Below are 21,823 nucleotides of genomic sequence, written 5' to 3' on the forward strand. Positions count from 1 at the left end.
AACTTAATTCCATTTTTTTATTATTCAACATTTTATACATAATAAATACAAACTTTTTACAGCCACTGTAAAGAAAGCACATCTGCACAAAGGCTCCCTCTGAGCCCTGGCCTGTGCATTGTGACACGGGGTTACATGTCCTGGAGGGAGGGGTTATTTTTTTAAAAGGAGGGATATTTTTACAACGTTGTTTTTTAAAATAAAATTAGCAGCTCTTCCAAAAAATATTTTAAAATATAACAAAAGATTTACCCTCTGAGGTTGTGGAAAACCCAAATTCAAGGATAATTTGGCTAGCTAAAGAGAGAATACAAGATTGGGTGGCAAGAACTGCTCTATTTAATAAGCACTTTGAAGATTTTTAATATGTCAGTAAACTTTAAAATCTTAAAAAACCACCCTTTAATCTTCTTTTTTAAACTTAAGAATAAGTTTGATAAACACAAAAGACCTCAAATAGATCAACAGGTTAAGAAATGCAAAAAAAACCAAAACAACAACAACAAAAACACAGAGAAGATTCATCAGTGGGTATTGTCACTGAAATGATCAAATGACTAACTGAAAATTTCTTCTACTATGATCTTCTGGTCAAAAACCTAATGGGGACATTTGGCGAGCATTTCAAGTTTTTAAGATTCTTAGGCTCTGAGAGATGGAATTTTCAAAGCATGAAACCACTTTTGGATTATGTTCTGTAAATTTGATTTCTTAATAAAAGACGCAACTGGTGAGCATCCCTTAGTCCCCAGGTATTGCACTCCCTCTATTCTCCAGGGAGAGCCAGAGCCTGACTCAGCACCTGCTGCGACGAGCTCGCTGGCCTGCAGAGAACACCATGCCTGGCTCTCCCTGTGACACACAGACACTTGCCTTTTCCTTGCCAATCTGCTCTTGCGCAGGATGTACACTCCTTTATTCTTTTCTCACAGGAAACTGGTTTCCTCCATGGCCTACAGGTTTTTCCTCCCAAGACAATGTCAGGGTAGTGGGGCCTGGAAGCTGCATTCTCCCAGGTGGAAGCTGGTCTGTACCAGCCATAACTTGCTGTCTGAGTGGTGCACTGGCGTAGGAATAAAATAATACTAGGGCCCTCCCCAGTAGAGAAGCTCACCAATGCAGGAATGCATCCTCAACTTATCTAGACATTCAGATTCTAAGGATATGGTAAGAAGAGCATATGCTATAAAAATTAAGATGAAAAATACCCAAATACAGAAGAAAATTCCATAGGCTCATTTCAGATGTGGAAGTCCCATTTCTGCCTTGGCCGTAGTCTCCTTTCCGTTAGTCTCTGTGATGGACAAGACATGGCTACGACTTCAGCCCCTCTGTATTAGCTCCACTAACTCTAAATGAATGGCATAGAGATTAATACAAAGGAACACTGTTATCATCTGAAATCTGTTAGTTGTTGAAGCGATGTGCGTTAATGCAACTGGTGCTAAATTCAGGGCAGTCCACCTTTTCCCAGGAAGGTTTCATGTTCTCAGTCTGGGGACCAACCTCAGGGAGGAGCCAGCCTCCCCTGCAGTCCCTCCTTCTGTTTCCTTATGGAGCCAACATGACCCGATTAACAATCAGAAGAGCAAAAGCCACTTGAAGAAAGATGAGAATCTTTGCCACATCCTTGTGGCCACAGTAATATACTGTACGAGTGCACATGATATGTTATTCTGTGACTGTGTCTTGGAACGAGGCCCGGTCTTGAGTCTCATATAAAAATGGACCACTGTCAGGCACAAGGGCTGCCCCGCTCTCTGCTCCTAGAGTCCACTAGGATTGTGCTATGGTAGGAGAGATGACATAGAAAATGACAACAAAAAAAGGCACGAAATATTTAAAACGTGGGAGGAGTCCACCAGGCTGTCCAGTCACATACAATCCTCCTTGTTTTTGCTCTGTTCTAGAGTCATCATCATGCAAAGGTGCCTAAAAAACAAGACTGGCCAAACTCCAAGCCTGGCCTTGATTGTAGCAGTAAAGGATGGGCAAGTCCACCATCACACCAGCGTGATTTCCACATCCTCGATCTTTTCTGCTGGTCTTCGATGATTTTGTGTAGGTGGAGGGGGAGCTGCCCGGACCTGAGCAGGAAACAATGACATGGACTGTCAGTCAGCTTACTGATTCAGTGCCCAAAGCATACTAAACCCAATCACTCATTTAATCCAAGGCTGCCTAGGGGGTCTCAGAAATGCTGCAGCATGCACTTTCAAGCTAATCTTTACTGTTTCCCACACTGAGAAGCAGCAGTTTTTCTCCCTGAAATGTCAAACCCACAAATCAGATTCTTGCCTAGGCTGAAAGCCTCATGGGCATAAGAGTCACTGCAGCCCTAAAATCCTTCTCCAAAGCAAAGGTCCAGCGAGTTGGAAGCAAGGGAGAGCAAAGCTTAGAGAACTGGACACTTTGGCATGTCGTGGGAGGAGGGCTGTAGTTGATGAGACTAGAGAGGGGGGCCGGGGCTAAGTTGTGAAGAGACTTGGTCAGTCATGGTGAGAAATCTATGCTTTATTTTGTAGGCAAAAAGGAATCTGGAGGATTTTTAGCAGTATCAAATCTTTGAAAAGATAACTCAGGTAACAGTTTGGAGAAAAGAATGGAGGTGTACAAGAAAGAAGACAATTTAGGAGACATCTGGCATCCACTGAAGGAAGATAGATGTCAGCCTGAACAAGGGTACCAGCAGTGGGGGAAGTGGAGAAGCGGAAAGATTTGAGAACTGTCTCTGAGGTAGACCCAGCATGATTGGGTGATGACTATGGGAGGCAGGGCTGGAGGTATCAAGAATTATGCCAGGACACCAGTAGGATGGGAGTTCCATTTCCCAAGACAGGCAATATGGGAGAAAGAGCATGTGTGGGAGGGAATTTTTTTTGCTGAGTTTTGGGGGTGTGGGACAGAGAAATTGAGAAGTCCACAAGTGTGGAAACTTGGGGAAGAGATCAGAGTGGAGTTGTTAGTATACAAATAACCATCACAGCCATGGGAGTAGATGAAATCACGTAGGAAGACTACTTTCAACGACTTCAAAAGAAGCAGCCCAGAGACAGAACCATAAGTGTCAGCAGAGACAGGGAGAGGCAGAGAAGTCTGTGAAGACCTATGAAAAGGCAGGGCCAGACAGGAAGACGGGGCGAACCGGGTAAGTGTGGTGCAGCAAGCACTTGGCCCACTGCTCTCTATCCCAGCTCTTCCCACTACCCCCCTACCACCTCCTCTTTCTTGGACACTGCTCCTGCCTCCCAATGGCTTCCCAAGTCCATTCATCCTCCACTTAGCTGTCACAGTCGTATTTTAAAAATGCACAGCTGGCTAGGCATGGTGGCTCACGCCTATAATCCCAGCACTTTGGGAGGCCAAGGTGAGAGGACTGCCTGAGCCCACGGGTTCAGGACCAGCCTGGGCAACTTGGTGAGACCTCATCTCTACAATAAATCAAAAAAATTAGCTGGGCATGGTGGCACATACCTGTAGTTCCGCCTACTTGGAAGGCTTAGGTGGAAGGACTGCCTGAGCCCAGAAGGTGCCACTGCCCTCCAACCTGGGCAACAGAGTGAGACTCTAACTTGAAAAAAAAAGGCCAGGCTCGGTGGCTCAGCCTGTAATCACAGCACTTCGGGAGGCCAAGGTGAGATGAGTGGAATGCCTGAGCCCATGGGTTTGAGACCAGCCCAGGCAACTTGGCGAGACCTCGTCTCCACAATAAATACAAAATTAGCTGGGCACTCAGCTACTTGGAAGGCTGAGGTGGAAGGATGGCAGGAGCCCAGCAGGTTGACGCTGGGATGGCCCTGAGTGTGCCCCTGCACTCCAGGCACTCCAGCCTGGGTGACAGAGTGAGACCCAACTCAAAAAAAAAAAAAAAAAAAAAAAGCAAAGCCAGTCACAACATGGTCCTGCTTATAATGGCTTCCTATCACATTAGAACAAGGTACTCAGTACGCATCTGCTGAATGAATGAAGCCTAGGGAAGCTAGTGGTCACGGAATTGTGTTAAAAGCTGATAAGGGTCAAGGAAAATAAAACTGCAAAATATCCACTGGCTCACCAGTGTGAAAGTTATAATCTGGAGTGCAGCGGCAGGGGAAGTGAGACGGCAGCAGAGTGAAGGATAAGGAGACATAACTCTGTAAGACATGCTAACCCTGAGAACAGAAACTCTTTGAGGCCACAAAGTATATCTTATTATTTTGTCTCAGTGTGCCTCAAAGAGGCAAATTACAGGCCTGGAAAATAGGTTCTCAATAAATGCTTGCTAAAAAAAGTGTTTCACAATGAGACCACTTTAATGCTCATAAAGCTTGTTATAATTTAAATATATTTCCATATCTATCATCTTGATATTGCACCACGGCTTACAGAGTTCCAGTGTAGACTAAGCATCCCAAGATGAGCTCATTTATATAGCCTTCCTTTTCCATAGCTCATTTTACCTTCCCAAACCCAGTTCATCCTCACTTGGCAGAATCAGTGACAACACAGGGACCACAAGAAGACATGCATTTCTCATTTTCAATCTAGAAGCACTGTGCATTCTGTAGCCTGCCAGGCAGAAGACTTACAGGCCGCAGTTTGCCATATGAGGTCTCAGGAGTATGCCTTGATGCCTGTGAGAATCCTGGCGATTCGGTGGCATGAAGGCTATTTTCTAAAGGACAGAACCAAAGAAACTCATTTTATTTGTGTTGTTGAGCAGTAAAAATACGAATGCAGATCTGTTTGCCCTTTAGGCAAATATGGGGATTTCTGAAGTGAAAATGCATTTAGACCCATGCCCAGGAGGACCCTTACCATTTGCTGAAGGAGACCGGGGAAAGTACTGGGAGCTCCTCTTATCTGGGCTGGGGTAGGGACTGCTGGGAGGCTGGTCGTACAACGGCAGTGGAGGCAGGGAGGCCAGGGAGGCATACGGCTTGGGGGAAGGAGAGATCTGCAGCAAAGGGAAGTGAGGTTACCGGCGCCCACACCCAGGAAGAGAGCCTGGTGCCCACTCCTAAGAAGAGAACCTGGCTGCTTCTCTACTGCATACATCCCTTTTCTCTGGAGCCGAGTGATGACTATTGAAACTTGTCAGTCTCATCAGAAGGAAATGAGCCTAAAACAACCACCCTGAATCCCTCTTTGTGTTGCATCTGAATCACTTTTTCCTCTCACAGATCACATTATATTACTGATTTTGGTTTATCCTAAATAGTTAGCAAGTTAAACCATTATCTAAGGTTCTACTGAATAGAATTCAATAAACTCAGCAAGGGGCAAAAAAAGAGACAAGTTCTATTTAATTGGCTGAATTTCTGACTTTCCCAGATTTTGTACACATCAGGCTAAGTGGTCACAGTCACCATGCAAGCAAGATCAGCCATCATGGTCCTTGTTCTTCCATTTGCCATACTTGCTGTGATAGATCTCTGGAGGGGACAAACCAAACTGTGACTGAATTAGGGATTGTTTTAAAGGTGAATTTCCTGATGATGAACTAAGTCTGGGGCTACTTGAATGTGGAATGGGGGCTCTAGCAGGTTCGTAAATTCTCTGAAATGGACTGGCAGGGCCTGGGTAAGGCAGAGTCTCTAACAGTGAGGGAGAGAAAAAGCCTGCTAAGAGTTTTCTACACACACTAACCACAGAGACAATATATTCCCTCTTTGGTTTGTTTATTTCTCTCCACTCAACCAATCTTTGGTAAGTTATGTACAATTTGGTATTTTGGTTAACCGATTCAGAGAACAGGATGTGTGAGGATGGCGGTGTAATATGGCCATATTCCACAAGGGCCTCACAGACAAGTTTCTGGCTTCCCAAGTTCAGTTCTGCAGACACCTGACAATCAAGGACTGGAGTGGTGAGGGTGAGGAAGAGACTACAGTCCCCTTCTACCTGGATCAACAGACCCCACTCGGGAGTAATTTTCTTTAAATATCATTGAATTCCTCTCTCCCCTTTCATGTACCTGAATCTCTCTCATCCATGGTGTGTCACCGTTTTCAGAGGCTGAAAGTTCTTCCACTAGCACCGATGGGAAAACTCCAATCCGCCCGCTGAATTCCCCTTCCCAGAAGCCATCATCATCTTGGTTTTCTTTGTTCAAGATACGGATGATTGCTCCCTCAGGAAAAGACAACTCATCATCTGTCTGGCCTTCATAGTCATAAAGTGCTTTCACAAAACAGACTAGAAAGCAAGAGAGAGACAAATCTGGTAAGAACACTGACATCCAGTTGTTTCTGCAACCACCCCTGTGCTCATATGACAACTAACAGAGCAGCACACAGAACAGGAATAAAGTTGTAATTTTTTTACTCACTGATGACCAACTTGAGGGTTCTATTGTACAGGACAAATGTGACCAAATAAAGAAAACCATATTATACGATAGGAAGAAAGTTGTGCTTTTTAACCTACTGAAGGCTTACTCCAGGGCAACAGAGTTTAGGTCAAATATGACCAAATAAAGAGTGCTTTGGTTTAGTCTTTACCACTGGCATCTCCGTTGAGACTGCCTGAAACGAGTTCTGCTTCCGTGGAATTGCTGGACGTGTGTGACCGACTGTCCAAAGCAGCCAGGGACTGCAGCATGCTCAGAAGGCTGTTCGAGGTGGGAAACTGTAGGTACTTTTCTGGCACATAGCCCACTTGGCCAACTTTATTTCGAGCCTGGGTAAGAGACATGTGACAGAACAAGTTTGCATACACGATTTGGACAGGGCACAATGCAAGCCAAAACAAGCTCCTAAAAATGTCACAAGGAGGGGCGATATGAGCAAAGGAATATACCTTTACCCAGTCTTCCATATCTCCATCTTCAATCACTTCTAACACCTCATGCTCCTCAATGGTCAACTCATCTGGTTGAGAAGCCTGCAATGTAGGATGGTCATGGACAAAATTAAAAAGGTTAGATAAAGAGCAGATGTGAGCTGGTCATAACAGAAGCTGGGGATCAAAATACTGAAATGATTTTGAGAAACATATTGAACATAAAAATTTAAATGCTGTAAAACTATCATAATGAGGCGAAGTTTTACTTTAAAAAACTGAACAAACTAAAACCACAACAAAAATTGGAGAGGAGGCTGTCAGGTTCAGTGAACAGAGCATGTGCTAGAAGTACAGGACCCAAGTTCCAGCTCCAGCTTCTGTATCAAGTTATTCAACTTGATGCCTCCATTCCTTCAAAATGACAATCCTGCCATCCTCTGGAGGATGGGGAAGTCGATGTGGGATGGATAAGCAGAGAACCATGATGACTTGGGAGGCACAGGCAAAGGAGAAGGCCCTGGATTGGAGCTGCCACCAGAGGGCTCCCATGGAGGTGTATGCAGTGAAGATGCAAAGAACCATGTACATGAATTAGATGACAGCTTGAGTGGTACCTAGGACTGGTTTGCAATCACTGTAAACAGTAGCCAAAGAAGAAAATTGCAAGAAAGGAAATGATTTGAGATCGGTCAAGGTTTGGATTTATTATGCTACAACTTAACGGTGGAGACTGGGCTGATCCCCTTGGGTTCTTTGGCACAGGCTGCTAACTATAAGGGTTTCATTATCCCTAAAAGCTGGAGCCCACTAGCATCAGATATTGCCCTTGATACTGCAAAACCTGAGAGAAGACTATTAGACGCTCTGCAGAAGGACTGAAAGGTATGTCTAGCTTTGCTTCCCAAAGAGTCTCACCTATCACATGTAACAGGCAAGGGCTTGCTGACTTCTTCTGGTTCTCTAGGAGACAGTCTTAAAAGCTTTCCCTAAATCACAGGATCAGTTAAAAGTATCACTTAAGACCATATTGTTTTTCAAATCTCACAGTCTCAAAGTGTAAAATATCTCCAAGTTACACAAGCAAAAATAAGGCCAAAAAAAGGGGGGGGGGAGGTCCTTTCCAAGATCCAGTTCTTGTTTCATGAACATTAAAACATTTCATCAAATGTTTAATTCTGGATGTTGTCATAGCTCACTGAGACAGAAAAATAATATTGAAAATGGCTGACTAATCATAGAATACTCCAGGACCAAATTTTTAAGTAAATTACCTCTTATCTCAAAGTATGAGGAAAAAAACCTTGCTCATTTATTCTCCATAGCTTTTTCAATGGAGTTTCTTTGCTATTCTGAAACCATACTATGCTAGCAAAAGGCACCTTTGTAATAAAGATGTCTTCCTAATTCCATGGCAAGACTTTAAAAGAACCAATACAACCAGATATTAATGAGTGTGAGAGCAAAGCAGGAGGGGTAGAACACCTTAACTTCTACTGTTCCCCTTGTGAGAAGTCAAAGGCATCCATGCAAGGTGTCCCACACTGCAGCACTAGCTGTCCAACATAACTGGATATTAATTTGATCATGTTATCATCATGCAGTGATGACCAGTTTTTCCACTTAACAAGGTCATGTCCTTTGCAAGGCAATCAAGACCCTACAGAGTTTGGTCCCTGTGGGGCTTAATGCTTTGGATCTAGCACACTTCCTGTTCTCTGAACATACCATGCTTTTACCAGACTGTGCTTTTACCAGACTGTCCCTTCTGTCCACCATGCTCTGGTCCCTCTTTCCTAACTGATGAATGATATAGATTACTGTGGGCTTAAGTCCAGCTTCAGGCTGTTTCTATGGGAAGCAACTATAAAATGTCTTTGGGTCTCAAATTTCTTTCTCTAAAAGCTCTATGGAGCAGACATTTTTGTTTGTTTTGATCAATGCTATATTTCAGAGACTGGAAAAGAGCACAGCACTGATATAAGGAAAATGCTCAAGTAATATTTACTGAATGAATGGGGTGTTTGATAATATCCTCCTTATAGGGTTATTGAAAATATCGGAAATAAATAAATAGTAGTTATTCTTACTTATGATTTGTGGCCCAGCTCCTATGTTTTCCCAGGTATCTACGATGAGCTGGTGGCTTCCTCCTCCTTTTGTTCTTATGAGGCTATGTGCATCCCTCTCACACTGACTACCATAGTACTCTAGTGAGTTGTTTGTCCTTGTGGGTTTCCCATTAGAAAGACTTAATTCAGAGAGGGACTGCATTTCCTCTCACCTATCCCAGTAAGTGGTCAGTAAATGATTAACAGTACACACATGGTCTCATACTGTCTCCTTAAGTCCCAACCAGAACTCCATTCCCACTAATATCTCTCCAAATTTCCTATATTTCTTTTAACACAACATGATTTTTCTGATTATAAAAGTAATAAATACTCATTGTAGAGAAGTTGGAAAATATGCATAATTGAGATCTTAAGGTATATACAATTTGGTACCCTACTTTTTAATTGAAACATAAGTGTTTCTTCTTGTACAAAAGCTCCTACTAGTGTAAATTTCAATAATCTTCATAATGTTATGTTATGGGTATAGTATAGGAATAGTTAACTTATCATAACTATTCTCTTACTGGACGGCCAACTTTGAGCTATTATAAAGCAGTATGATAACGAAAGGACAAATATGTTTCATATCGCAAACATTTTACTATATTATGATTTATTTCCTTAGGATAGTTACTATTAGAATCAAAAGTTATAAAAAAAATTGTAAGATTTTTGAATCTAACCATTAAGTATTGCTATCCTTTGTTCTCACGAGATAATTCTGGGCCTTCTTTGCTGGTATGGACTATAGGAATCACAATTAGGCTTAAAATCAGTCTCTCTCTATTCTAATCTATCCTCTGGAGTATACACCATGACCAGGTTACCTTCTTAAAAGTCCAATCTGATTCTGAGTGTGGTACATGAGGAAAGCCCTTTACTATCTGATGATAAACACCTTGTGTCCAACTGTTCTGTCCCCCATGTGATGCTTCTATATCACTGGATTTAACATTTCCTGAATATTCTACTCTAATCACATGCTTTGTATCTGCTGCTCTCTTTGCTTAGAGGGCTCTTTCCTCTTCCTACCCTCACTGTATCCAGAAAGGTCTTATTCATGACCAAATTTAAATGCCACTTCATCTGTATCATTTCTCCCAAGTATCACAGGTAGAATTAGTGGCTTTACCTTTATGACAAATCTTTTCATACATAGTCTATTTTATGTTTACCCCCACCCTCACCCCAGACTAGCTGTTCCTGGAGGGCAGGGATAATGTCATATTTGTTCTTAGGTCCCCCAAATTTATTACATATTGGACATTTACTAGGTGCTTATTCAATGATTAACTGACTAGATAGATTTTTGTAGTCTGGTTTACTATAGGGACATGCCTGGGATATGGCAATAAAGAAAATGTGGGAGGAATGTGAGCTGTTTAAAATCACTCAGACACTTAGGATCCTTCTCCATTTAAGGATATTAAATTTTAATTCTGGAACTTTCTTTTTTTTTTTTGAATTAGAGTCTCACTCTGTCACCCAGGCTGGAGTGCAGTGGCACACTTACAGCCATTCCAACATCGACCTGCTGAGTTCAGGCAATCCTTCCGTCTCAGCCTTCCAAGTAGCCAGAACTACAGGCACGCACTACCGTGCCTGGCTAATTTTTGATTTGTGGTAGAGACGAGGTCTTGCCAAGTTGCCCGGGCTGGTCTTGAACCCACAGGCTCAGGCAATCCACTTGCCTCGGCCTCCCAAAGTGTTGGGATTACAGGCTGAGCCACTGAGCTCGGCCTAATTCTGGAACTTTCAAGTAAATAAAATGAGAGGTGACATTGGGAAATAGTCTCTAGTTTTATAATAACCTATAATGACCTTTTCAAGTATTTCAGACGATAATTTAAAAATTTCAAAACATTAGCAAAAGAATTTGCATTAGGAAAAAAAATCCCAACCCTTTTAGAAAACAAGGAGTATTATGAATTTAAATATATAATGAAAAGATGTTAACGTTAACCTCAATAGGCAAGAATTACTGATATTAAGGAGTAAACACCGCCACATTTTGGCTACACAGAGATGGTGGTGTACAACAGTTGAAGATTCTCTCCAGACCCTGGCTCTGTTGTTATTTCTTAGCATTGTCCTTTCTCATTTATGACTCCATCTGAATGGGGGCTGGAGAATAACTCATTTGTTCATGTCTTCCATTGTTCATTTATTCATTTCACAATTATTTACTAATGACCTTCTATGACTAGGCATTGTGCTAGGTGCTAAAGACACAGAAAAGGCACACAGACAGACACAATTTCTGCTTGGTACTAAGTGCTATACAGAAGTAAAAGAGGCAATGAGACAGAGAACAGTGACTGAGGAGTTGGTTATGTAGTCAGGTGGTTAGGGATGACCTAAGGCACTATTTGAGCTGAGCTTCAGTGAGGAATGACGGGCAGCATACTGAGATTTGGGGAAAGAGAGTTCTAGGTAGAGGGAGCAGCTAGTGAAAGATGCCAAGTCTGGAAGGAGCCTGGTGCTCTGGGGCCTGAAGGGCAGCCAGAGTGGTCAACGTGCAATGAATGGGTAAGACGGGGAATGGTCTAACATGAAGCTATGGCACTGTGGGGCCTGGCAAGAGCTAGATCAGACTAGACATTAACAGATCCTAAGGAAGAGTTTGGGCTTTTTCCTACATGTAATGAAAAGTTTACAAAGGATTTTACGAATAGGGATAAAACCATCTCCTTTATCTGAGAACAATCATTTTGGCTGCAGAATGGAAAATGGACTGTTGGGAGCCAGGTATAGAAGAAGGAAATCAATTAGGTTTTTTTTTTGTCTTTTGCATTAACCAAAGCAATGGCCTAGACCAACTTAGTGGCAGTAGAGATGGTGAAAAGTGAATAGGCTTAGGATATGTTTTGGAGGTGGATTCAGTAGCACTGGCTGATGGTCTGGATGAGGGGAGTGAGGGAAAGGGGAACTGGGGAACTGAAACTCAATTTACTTTGTGCTGAGTAAAAAGTTTATGGGAAAGCAGAGCAGAGGTAGGAGATTAAGAACTATTATGCCAAATCAGGTTTGGAAATTCTGGCATCTATTTATCCAGGCCCCTGCTTAACATGAATTCAAAGAGGTGGCTATATTAGGATGAGGAAAGGCAAGGCTTTTAAAAATTTTCCTTTGATATCAATTTTGAGGGTCACCCTAATGGAGAAACCTATGCCAAGAGGAAACTGATAATAAGTGTAAGAGTTCTATTTACTAAGAGTTTACTAGATGCCAGGCATTGTCCTAAGTGCTTTGTTATAAAAGTATCATTTCATTTAATCTTCACATTCACCCTGCACTATTATACCTTTGATATAGATAAGGAAATTGAGGCTCACAGAGACTAAAGGATTAGTGCAAAGTCACACAGCTTATGGATGGCAGACAAGATTTTAACCCAGGTAGCCTGACATATGAACCTAAACGCCTCACCATTATTTTACGTTGCCTCTAATGTTAACTGAACACCAATTTTATGCTATACACAGTATGAAAGGCTGAGTAGATAAAGTTCCATGTATCCTCAGAGTTGTCACAATTTAATACCAGCAACATGGTGGAGAGATACAAACCTTGTAGGAATAAACAACTTTGCAGGTGAGTGGATAATTTCTTAAGGTGCCAGAAGGGCTGGAACTGCTGTCATCAAAAACATCCATGGTGTCTTCAAACTCTTCTCCTTCTTCTCTTTCAGTATCTGCATTAAGCTAAGGAAAATTAGAAGCCATTGGCTAGTTTGCTTACTTCAGTAAAATGGTTCAAAGCAAGAAAAACACTTAAAATCTGATTGTTTGAAAAATGTTTATTTACCTGTTTAACTCCACATAGAAATGACTGTCCTCACTTGCATTTTTCATGTTATGAAGGAACAGAGATCATTTTTAAACCAAGACTAAAGTGTCTTTCAAATATGTGAGAAATATTTATCAGTATCCTTTTCATTTTTCACTGTTAAATAACGACCGATAAAGACCCCTTACCATTTGTTAAAAAATTAACCCTTACTATTTTTAACTGATCATTTTAGGAAACATTAAAAAGTTGCTATCAAGGATGTGAAGAAATAGGCTTTCATCTATAGCCGGTCAAAAAATGTGAATTCATACATCCTTTTGGAAAAAATAAACTGGCTACAGTAATTAAAAACTAAACATATCACTTGATCTAGTAATTCCACTTTTGTGAGTACATTATGGAGAAATAAAAGCACCAGATATAAGATTATATATTTTAAGATGATTATTGCAACACTGCTTGCAATGGCAAAGGCCTAGACACAACCTGTATGTCCATCAAGGGGCAATGTTAGAATATACTCTGAGGTATCTATCTTATAGATGGAACAGCACTCATTAAAAAGGAGGTCATGACTAGGAAGTTCAGAAACAAACCCTCCCATATATGGTTGAGTGATTTTCCACAACATTCAATAGGGGAAAGGACAATTTTTCAACAAATGTTGCTGGAAAACTGGATATCCACATGCAAAATAGTGAAACTGAAACCTTAATTTATACCATATACAAAAATTAACTCAGATCAAAGATCTAAATGTAAGAGCTAAAACTATAACACTCTTAGAAGAAAACATGCTTTATGACGATGGATTTGGTAATTTTTTTTAGATATGACACCAAAAGCATAGGCAACAAAAAAAATACATAAATTGGACTTCATCAAAATAATTTTATTTTTTATTTTTTATTTTTTTAGTGGGAGTCTCACTTTGTCACCCAGGCTGGAGTGCAGTGGCCGCTCCCGGCCACCGCAGCCTCGACCTGCTGGGCTCTGGCGATCCTTCTGCCTCAGCCTTCCAAGTAGCTGGAACTACAGGCGCGCGCTACCACGCCCGGCTAATTTTTTGATTTATTGTGGAGATGAGGTCTCGCCAAGTTGCCCAGGCGGGTCTCGAACCCGCGGGCTCAGGCAATCCACTCACCTCAGCCTCCCTAAGTGCTGGGATTACAGGCTGACCCACCGAGCCCGGCTTAAAATAAAATATTTTTTACGTATCAAAGGACAACAGAGTGAAAAGGCAACCCACAGAATGGAAGAAAATATTTGCAAATCATATATTTTATAAGGAATTAATATTGAGAATATATAAAGAATGCCTAAAACTCAACAACAACAAAAAACAAATAACCCAACTAAAAAATAAGCAAAGGACTTACATTGACATTTCTCTAAAGAAGATATATAAATGGCCAATAAGCACATGAAAGATGCTCAATATCATTAGTCACTAGGGAAATGCAAATCAAAATCACAATGTGATGACACTTCACACTCATTAGAATACTACGAGGGGGGACTCCCCAAAACTGGAATTATCTTTTGGAGGGCAGGCCCCTTGTAGCACAGGTTTTTTGCTATGGTGGGTGTTCTAGGAACGCACTGGCACTAGTGTACCAGCTAGCGTTGTTGTGAGATGCTGCGTTCGGCTTCAGTGAATGTATTGTGAAGATTCTTTCAATGCGTTTGCCATTTCACGATGGGTGATTTATAAGCACACCTGCCCACACCACACCGAGTGTTCAGTAGTTTTTGACCAAAAATGACATGCCCCCTGTGCTCCACCCGGCCTATTCCCTCCATCTCGACCTGAGCAACTTTAATATTTCTCAGGATGAAAAAAGTCCTTAAAGGGAAACATTTTGCAAATGAGGAAGAGGTGCAACAAAAAATGGCAGAAGCACTAAATGGCATAAAAATTGACGAGTTCAAAAGCTATCATGTTAGAAATTGCCATAACATTAACTTTAAACATATTTTAATACACTTAGAAGACACTGCCGTCACAAAATTATGAACTTCGTAGCAAGTTGGATGGACTTAGAGGCTATAATAAGGAGAGATCTATCACAGAAACAAAGACTGAGTATCATATGTTCTCACTCATAAGTGGACCTTGAACAATTATCATAATACTACAAGATACGGATTGGTAGTAGTGGGACACTGTCAGGGGAGGGTGGGGCACATCTCATCAACAAGGGTACCTGCATAATGAACATTTGTATACCTAAACCTGAATTGTACTCCACATATTTAAAATTAAAAAAAAAAAAGACATTGCCTTCATAGTCTAGGAAAGGTTACAGACTTTTTTTTAAAAGTATGGGTATTGCAAAAAACAAAACATCCATACATTTACAAAAATGTGGTAGAAGAAATTCCCAAAAATATATATGTACTGTATTTTGGCACTGGGAACCAATCCAAAACATTTTAGCTAGGCAACACTGGTTGGCACTAAACATTCCTCTTCCTCCCTTTATTTTGAGTTCATTTTTTTTATTTTCATGAAAGGGGAAAAAAGGGTTGCAGTGACAGCAATAGGGGTCATTGTCATATGCTTCTATACTACTCTAGCAGCTTTCCAAAGCATGTCATCTCAGAATAATGTCTTCCTTTTTCCTTTTCCACCATTTCAGCTGAATCGTTAGGATGTTTTCTTGACCCAGCATTTCTAAAATCACATACTTCCTCTGTCTCTTATCTTTTTTTTTTTTTGAGTTGGAGTCTCAGTCTGTCGCCCAGACTGGAGGGCAGTGGCCGCTCCCGGCCACCGCAGCCTCGACCTGCTGGGCTCCAGCTATCCTTCCACCTCAGCCTTCCAAGTAGCTGGAATTACAGGCATGTGCTACCACGCCTGGCTGATTTTTTGATTTATTGTAGAGATGAGGTCTCGCTGCCCTCTTATCTTAAGGACTGCTCTGTCATCCCCTTTTCTTCCTGTCATTTTACAGAACTATAATTAACATTATTCTTTCTAGCTGTACTAATATTTTTCCTTTCTTAGATGTTGCAAAATGTTTACTCATATTGCAACAGCAGATGAGAATCTTTTTGAGTTGTTTTAATAGCCATCTTCTTGTACTCAGCAAAATAACTTCTGAAGGGCTCAGCTTCATGGCACTGTCATTATTTATTTATTTAACTTTTTTTTTTTTGTAGAGACAAGGTCTTGCTATGTTGCCCAGGCTGGTTTTAAATACTTGGTCTCAAGCAGTCCTCCTGCCTTGACCTCCTAAGTGCTGGGATTACAGCCGTGAGCCATCATGCCTGGCTCATGGCACTGTCATAAAGTTAGAAAGCAGTGGGTCCTGCATCTGGCCAACTTGGGTTTGAATGTTGACTATGCCACTTACTTGTTGTGTGATCCTAGGCAAATTACTTAACCTCTCATCTTGTCTCTCTAAGGACTAGAATTACTTTTTCATGGGCTTATTATAAGAATTACAGGAAGTAATACATTAAAAAATCCCTAATACATGCTTGGTGCATAGAAAACAGTAAGTCATTGGCTTTTGTTGTTTTTAGAAGAAAGGGAAAAGAATCTGGTAATAAACAGTGCAGAGAAAGGCAGCTCCTTAAAACTTGCTAATAGAACCACTGACCTCCAGTGGACAGAGAAGTGATAACAATAAACATTATTCCAAATGCAACACAAGTAGTCATAAAAGATGATGTTAAAAATATCAGGAAAAACTGGGCTTGTGGCTCAGCCTGTAATCCCGCGCTTTGGGAGGCTGAAGTGAGTGGATCGCCTGAGCCCACAGGTTTGAGACCCACCCGGACAACTCGGCGACACCTCATCTCTACAATAAATTAAAAAAAAAATTAGCCGGGTGTGGTAGCATGTGCCTGTAGTTCCAGTTACTTGGAAGGCTGAGGCAGAAGGATCCCCAGAGACCAGCAGGTCGGGGCTGCAGTGACCGGGAGCGGCCACTGCACTCCAGTCTGGGCGACAGAGTGAGACTCCAATTAAAAAAAAAAAAAAAAATCAGGAAAATGAGTCAGGTGATGTGGCTTACACTTATAATCGCAGCACTTTAAAGACTGAGGCAGAAGAACTGCTTGAGTCCAGGAGTTCAAGACCAGAATAGGCAACATAGTGAGACCTTGTCTCTACAAAAAAAAAAATTAGCTAGGCGTGGTAGCACGTCTGTAGTCCTAGCTACTCAGGGGTCTGAGGCAGGAGAACTGCCTGAGCCCAGGAAGTTGAGGCTGTGGTAAGCCGCGAGCATGCCACTGCATTCCAGCCTGGGTGACAGAGTGAGACCCCAACTCAAAAAAATTTATGAAGTGGGGATAAGTTTGGCAAAGGATGTGCAGTATCTATATGCTGAAAACTACAAAACACTGATGAGAGAAATAAAAGTCCTAAATAAATGGAGAAGTATATTATGTTCATGGATTGGAAGACTCAATATTGTTAAGATGTCAACTGTCTTCAAGTTGATTTATTGACTTACTGTAATATTGATTAAAAAATCCTGGTGTTTATTTTTCACCAAAGAAGATACACAGATGCAAATAAACACATGAAAAGATGCTCAACATTATTAGGGAAATGTAAACTAAAACTACAATGATATACTACTTCACACCTATTAGAATGTCTGAAGTTTAAAAAGACTGACCATACCAAGTGTTGGCAAGGTTGTGTTACAACTGGAACACTAGTACCCTATTGATGGGACTGTAAAATGGTACAACTACTTTGGAAAAGTTTCTCAGTTTCTTAAAATGTTAAATATATACCCACTATACGACCCAGCCAAAGCATATGTTCATAGCAGTTTCATTTGTAATAGTCCAAAACATCTCAAATGTCCATCATGAAGTACATGGGTAAACAAACTGTAGTAAGTCCATACAACGGAATACTACTCAGCAATTAAAATAAATGAACGACGGATACATACAACACAGATGATCCTCAAAATAATAATGCTGAGTGAAAGAAGCCAGACAAAAAAGAGTAAATATTATATGATTTTATTTATATATAATTCTAGGAAATGCAAACTAGCCTATAGTGACAGAAAATAGTTGACTGAGGAACAGAAGGAGATTACAAAGAAGTGTAAGAAAAATTTTTGGGGGTAAGTGACATGTTCACTGTCTTAATTGTGGTGATGGTTTCACTGGCATATATCCAAATATATCAAATTGTGTATCTCAAGTATGTGCAATCTATTGTATGTCAATTATACCTCAGTAAAGCTGTTTAAAAATATCAATAAAGCTTGGTGATGTATTACTTGAAGATGCTACAAGCCCATTAATTATATTGGAAATATGACATTCAATGATGATTCAACAGATGCTTAAAAAAGGGGAGTACACAGCAGTTAAAAGGAATCATGAAGAAAATGAGAGGAATAAAGAATAACCCACACAGAAAGGGAGTACGGCAAAGAGCAGACACATCTGGGTTCAAATACCAGCTCTCCTCACTTTCAAGTAGCATGCCCTCAGGCAATGCTTCCAAGTCTATCTTCTTACCTGTAAATACACTCAGGATTCTTGTGCTCATTCAGATGATATACAAATGTGCCTGACACAGTTGCTGGTACATGATATATCCTTTATCAGTCTGAACTCCCTCCTTTTAGAGGTAGTTTAAACTTAGCTGGTAGACCTGGAAGTACACTGTTTATCTTGAGGTTCAGATGAGTACTTTTGGACATGTACTATGTATAAGGAACTGTGTCAGGCATGTTAATTGTTATTATGGCTATGCAGAAAGTCAAAGAACATAATGTAACTGGAGATACTTCTTCTAGAGGTGAAACGCTCTACATCTTTTGGTCTTGACTGTCACTAAGTACAGTGTGGCTGGTCTCTCAGTCTGTGAACACCAACTCAATAGACATACTCAGCTTGGTAATTTTCAGCACCTAGCAAAGGGTCTTATGAGTAGTGCAGGCTCAATACATGCTTATTGAATTGAATTAAGCTAATCCTGCTAGGAATTTGAAATGTCAGTTTTGCTAAAAGTGTGGGCATTTTGAGTCTGGAGTTTAGTTCAATAAAGAGACCACTGCCCATTTGGAAATATAAAATAAATACAAAAGCAACTGAAGATTTTTGCAGGCGCAGTATTATTTTGAATGGTTTACATTTATTTCACTACAAAAATCATTATTTTTTTCTTGGGAATTAACTCAAGCCAACAAACATTTTCATATTTTGAAAACAAAGTCCACTAGACTGCAAGGACTATTAGGCAGTATTGAGGCAGCTGGCAACCAAACTACCATCCCAAAAGGTTAAAAATATTCAATCTCCTGGCCTTTCAATCACATTATTCAACATGGTCTTTATAATGAGTGGAGTTAGAATTTATTTCTGTGCTCATACTTTTAAGAAGTCTGTACAACAGTGGAGGCTGTCGGTTTGCCTTTGTATAATAGTTGGGGGAAGTGGCTGAAGACAAGGAAATGATGTGAACACCGTTAGCCATAGTGTGAAAATCTGAGAAATAAAAGAACAGAGAGAATAAAAATAAGCTAATCTCCAACAAAGGACTAGATATCTTTGTCCCCATCATCCCACTTTTGAGAATCTGTATTACAGAAAAATTCCTAATATAGAAGAAAGAAATGTGTATAAAAATGTTTTTCAGAGTATTTTTTAAAGTAGTGAAATCTAGAGACAATCTAAATATTGAACCCATAAGATAATAGTTAAATAAATTATGGTACACTTTCCTGATGCTACAAAGGAATTAAAATGATTATAAAGATCATCCAGCAACATCGAATGTTAGATGAAAAACTATGCAAAATGAACTTTATTATGATAAATATGTTAAGAAGGGAATAGTAGAAAGAGGAAGGAATGCATACCAAAATATTATGTGGAAATACCATGAATATATACAATTTTTACTTGTCAGTTAAAAAAATAAATAGAAAAAGAGGAAGGAAATACACCAAATTGCTAACTGTGGTGATATAAGGATAGAGTTATCAATCATTTTCTCTATGTATTTTCCAATTTTTTTGTAATCTAGCTATGTAATCTTTTCCATTGTAAAATTAATATAATTTCAAAAGTTAGGTGGTCAAGTGGGTATGGTTTTGAGTACGTGAAGCAGGACAGTAAGAGAAGGGAAGCTGAGTGGCACAGGCTAGCTGGGTCACTGGCAGTAATCCAACACCAGGAGCAGTGTGCGGGCTCTGGTTACCAGCAACTGAGTAAATGTGTTGATAGATTGCTCTCCTTTTTAAAAAATGCTGCTATATTCTGTGATTCTTTTCTTTTTTTCTTCTATCCTATATTCTGCACCACAGCATGATATAGAAGGCAAAAGTTAATACCCAAATAAGCATAGTTCCTTCCTATTCTATAAGGTAAGTAGCCTGTATATTTTTGAAACATTTATCTTCCATAAGGCACTTTTCAGTTACACTGTTAATGTCTAACAGTAGTATTAATCATGTTTTCCAGATGACTAATGCTTTTGTTGGCATCTATAATGGAAGAAACAATTTAGTCCCCAGAATGTGTATTTTTGCTTCATGTTCCTCAGCCAGCCAACTGTCATGTAAAGAGATGCAACCCTCTAAATTATTTCAGTGCTGTTATTTAAAAACAGATTAAATAAATATTGGCACCTAATTAAGCTATTTTGTGCCTACATCTCTCCTTTATTTATATTGTTAGTAGATCTTCTACAAAATAAAATCTCTTAGTTGAAAGACACAGGCTCTATAAGACTGACTACAGGGAAGGAAAAAGGGGGGATGGGATTGCAAAACGTTCCCTTCTCAGAGGACATGATATGTTTCTAGATGAGCTGATGGTTTTGGACAGGTCTCAAAAATACCTGATTTACTCCACACTTACTCCAAGCCACATCTACTAAGCCACATGTACTAAGTACATCTTCATTCCCTTCCTTCACCCTTGTAAGCCCCCCCCTTTTAAAATCTCCTGTTAAAATTCTTTAAGGACCATCTCAAATGACATGTCCCTCACGGGGCAAACTTCCTTTCCTATTCTTCTAGCTGATATTGAGCTTTTCTGATAACATTTCAAAGAATCATGCAATTTTGAAGCTGGGGGGGATCTCAGAGTCTTTTAATCTAACTTTTAGAAACCCAAGAGAAGTGGTTGTTTCCAAGGTGTGCTGACGAATCAGAAGTAAGCAATTTCAAGTTTGCCACACAGTAGCCTAGTCATCCAATCTGTAAGTACTCTGAGGAGAGATCAAGTCTTGTTCATTTCCCATATATCCAGGAAGTAAGCCTGACGACATGTTCCAGCTCAGTTGATTTGGCTAGAAAAGGTACTGCCGTAGAAGCCAAAGGCAAGTGTGCCTGAAATTTGCTGTGATCAAGAACTCTACAAGAGAACAATCTGAAGAAGAGGGAATTATGACTTTTAAAAGATTCAACAGGAAGAGATATTCCATGATATGGAACATCTCTGTTCTAATGAAAACAGGGCAAGTGCATTACCTCCAAAGTCAAGTGGGTGAAATATACTCCCCCCAGCTGGATTATCATTAACAGTGAAATAAAAATAAACTTTCAATAGATTGTTTTTCCTTAAAATGTACACCCACGCACAATGCTTTTTAAATGTACAAGTGTATTCCCATTAGAAAATCACAATGTTATGTGAAAAAACTGATAAAGATTTCAGGAATGTTTAAAAAAACTTTGGCCATTTTCTCTATCAAGGATTCCTTATATCTGAAGAGTAAAAGCATTTTAAAGAGGCACTATGGAAACAGTGGGAAGCTGAATAAGACTAGAGTTTCAGCTTTTAGTTTGCTACTGTTGTATTCCCCCATTCATCCATTTCTTCCTTCGACAAATATTTATTAAGTATCTACTATGTGCCAGACACTTTGCTATACAGAGCAGTGAACCAGGCAGATATGGCAATTACATTTTACAGAAGAAGACAGACAATAAATAAAAGAAAAGTAAAGAAGACAAGTTCAAATTGTAATATAAATCATTAAGGAAATAAACATGATGTTAGGGAGTGAAGCCTGGGAGGTGGCAGTAGGAATTACCTTAGTCGGACAGCTACACATCACAAATCCACTTATGAAATATCAGGCAAATCACAGAACCTTTCCGGTACTCAGATTGCCAATATGAGAAACTAAGGTTGAACCAGAGGACATTAGAATG

The 21,823-nt window shown here is 40.2% G+C and overlaps 1 protein-coding gene across 1 annotated transcript in view; it reads right to left on the minus strand.

The window, feature by feature from the left end:
* FCHSD2 (FCH and double SH3 domains 2) overlaps positions 1-21,823 on the minus strand; it is a 180,237-nt gene continuing 158,414 nt past the window's right edge. The window contains exons 11-17 of the mRNA XM_008070054.2: positions 12,449-12,583; positions 6,781-6,864; positions 6,483-6,660; positions 5,957-6,177; positions 4,798-4,936; positions 4,569-4,654; positions 1-2,087 (exon numbers count right to left, since the gene is read on the minus strand). Coding sequence (XP_008068245.1) covers positions 2,004-2,087; positions 4,569-4,654; positions 4,798-4,936; positions 5,957-6,177; positions 6,483-6,660; positions 6,781-6,864; positions 12,449-12,583 — 927 coding nt within the window. The 3' untranslated portion in view covers positions 1-2,003. The remainder of the gene's footprint in view (positions 2,088-4,568; positions 4,655-4,797; positions 4,937-5,956; positions 6,178-6,482; positions 6,661-6,780; positions 6,865-12,448; positions 12,584-21,823) is intronic.

Source organism: Carlito syrichta, unplaced genomic scaffold (assembly GCF_000164805.1).
Source record: "Carlito syrichta isolate Samal-C Ts95f unplaced genomic scaffold, Tarsius_syrichta-2.0.1 Scaffold312747, whole genome shotgun sequence".
NCBI lineage: Eukaryota > Metazoa > Chordata > Mammalia > Primates > Tarsiidae > Carlito > Carlito syrichta.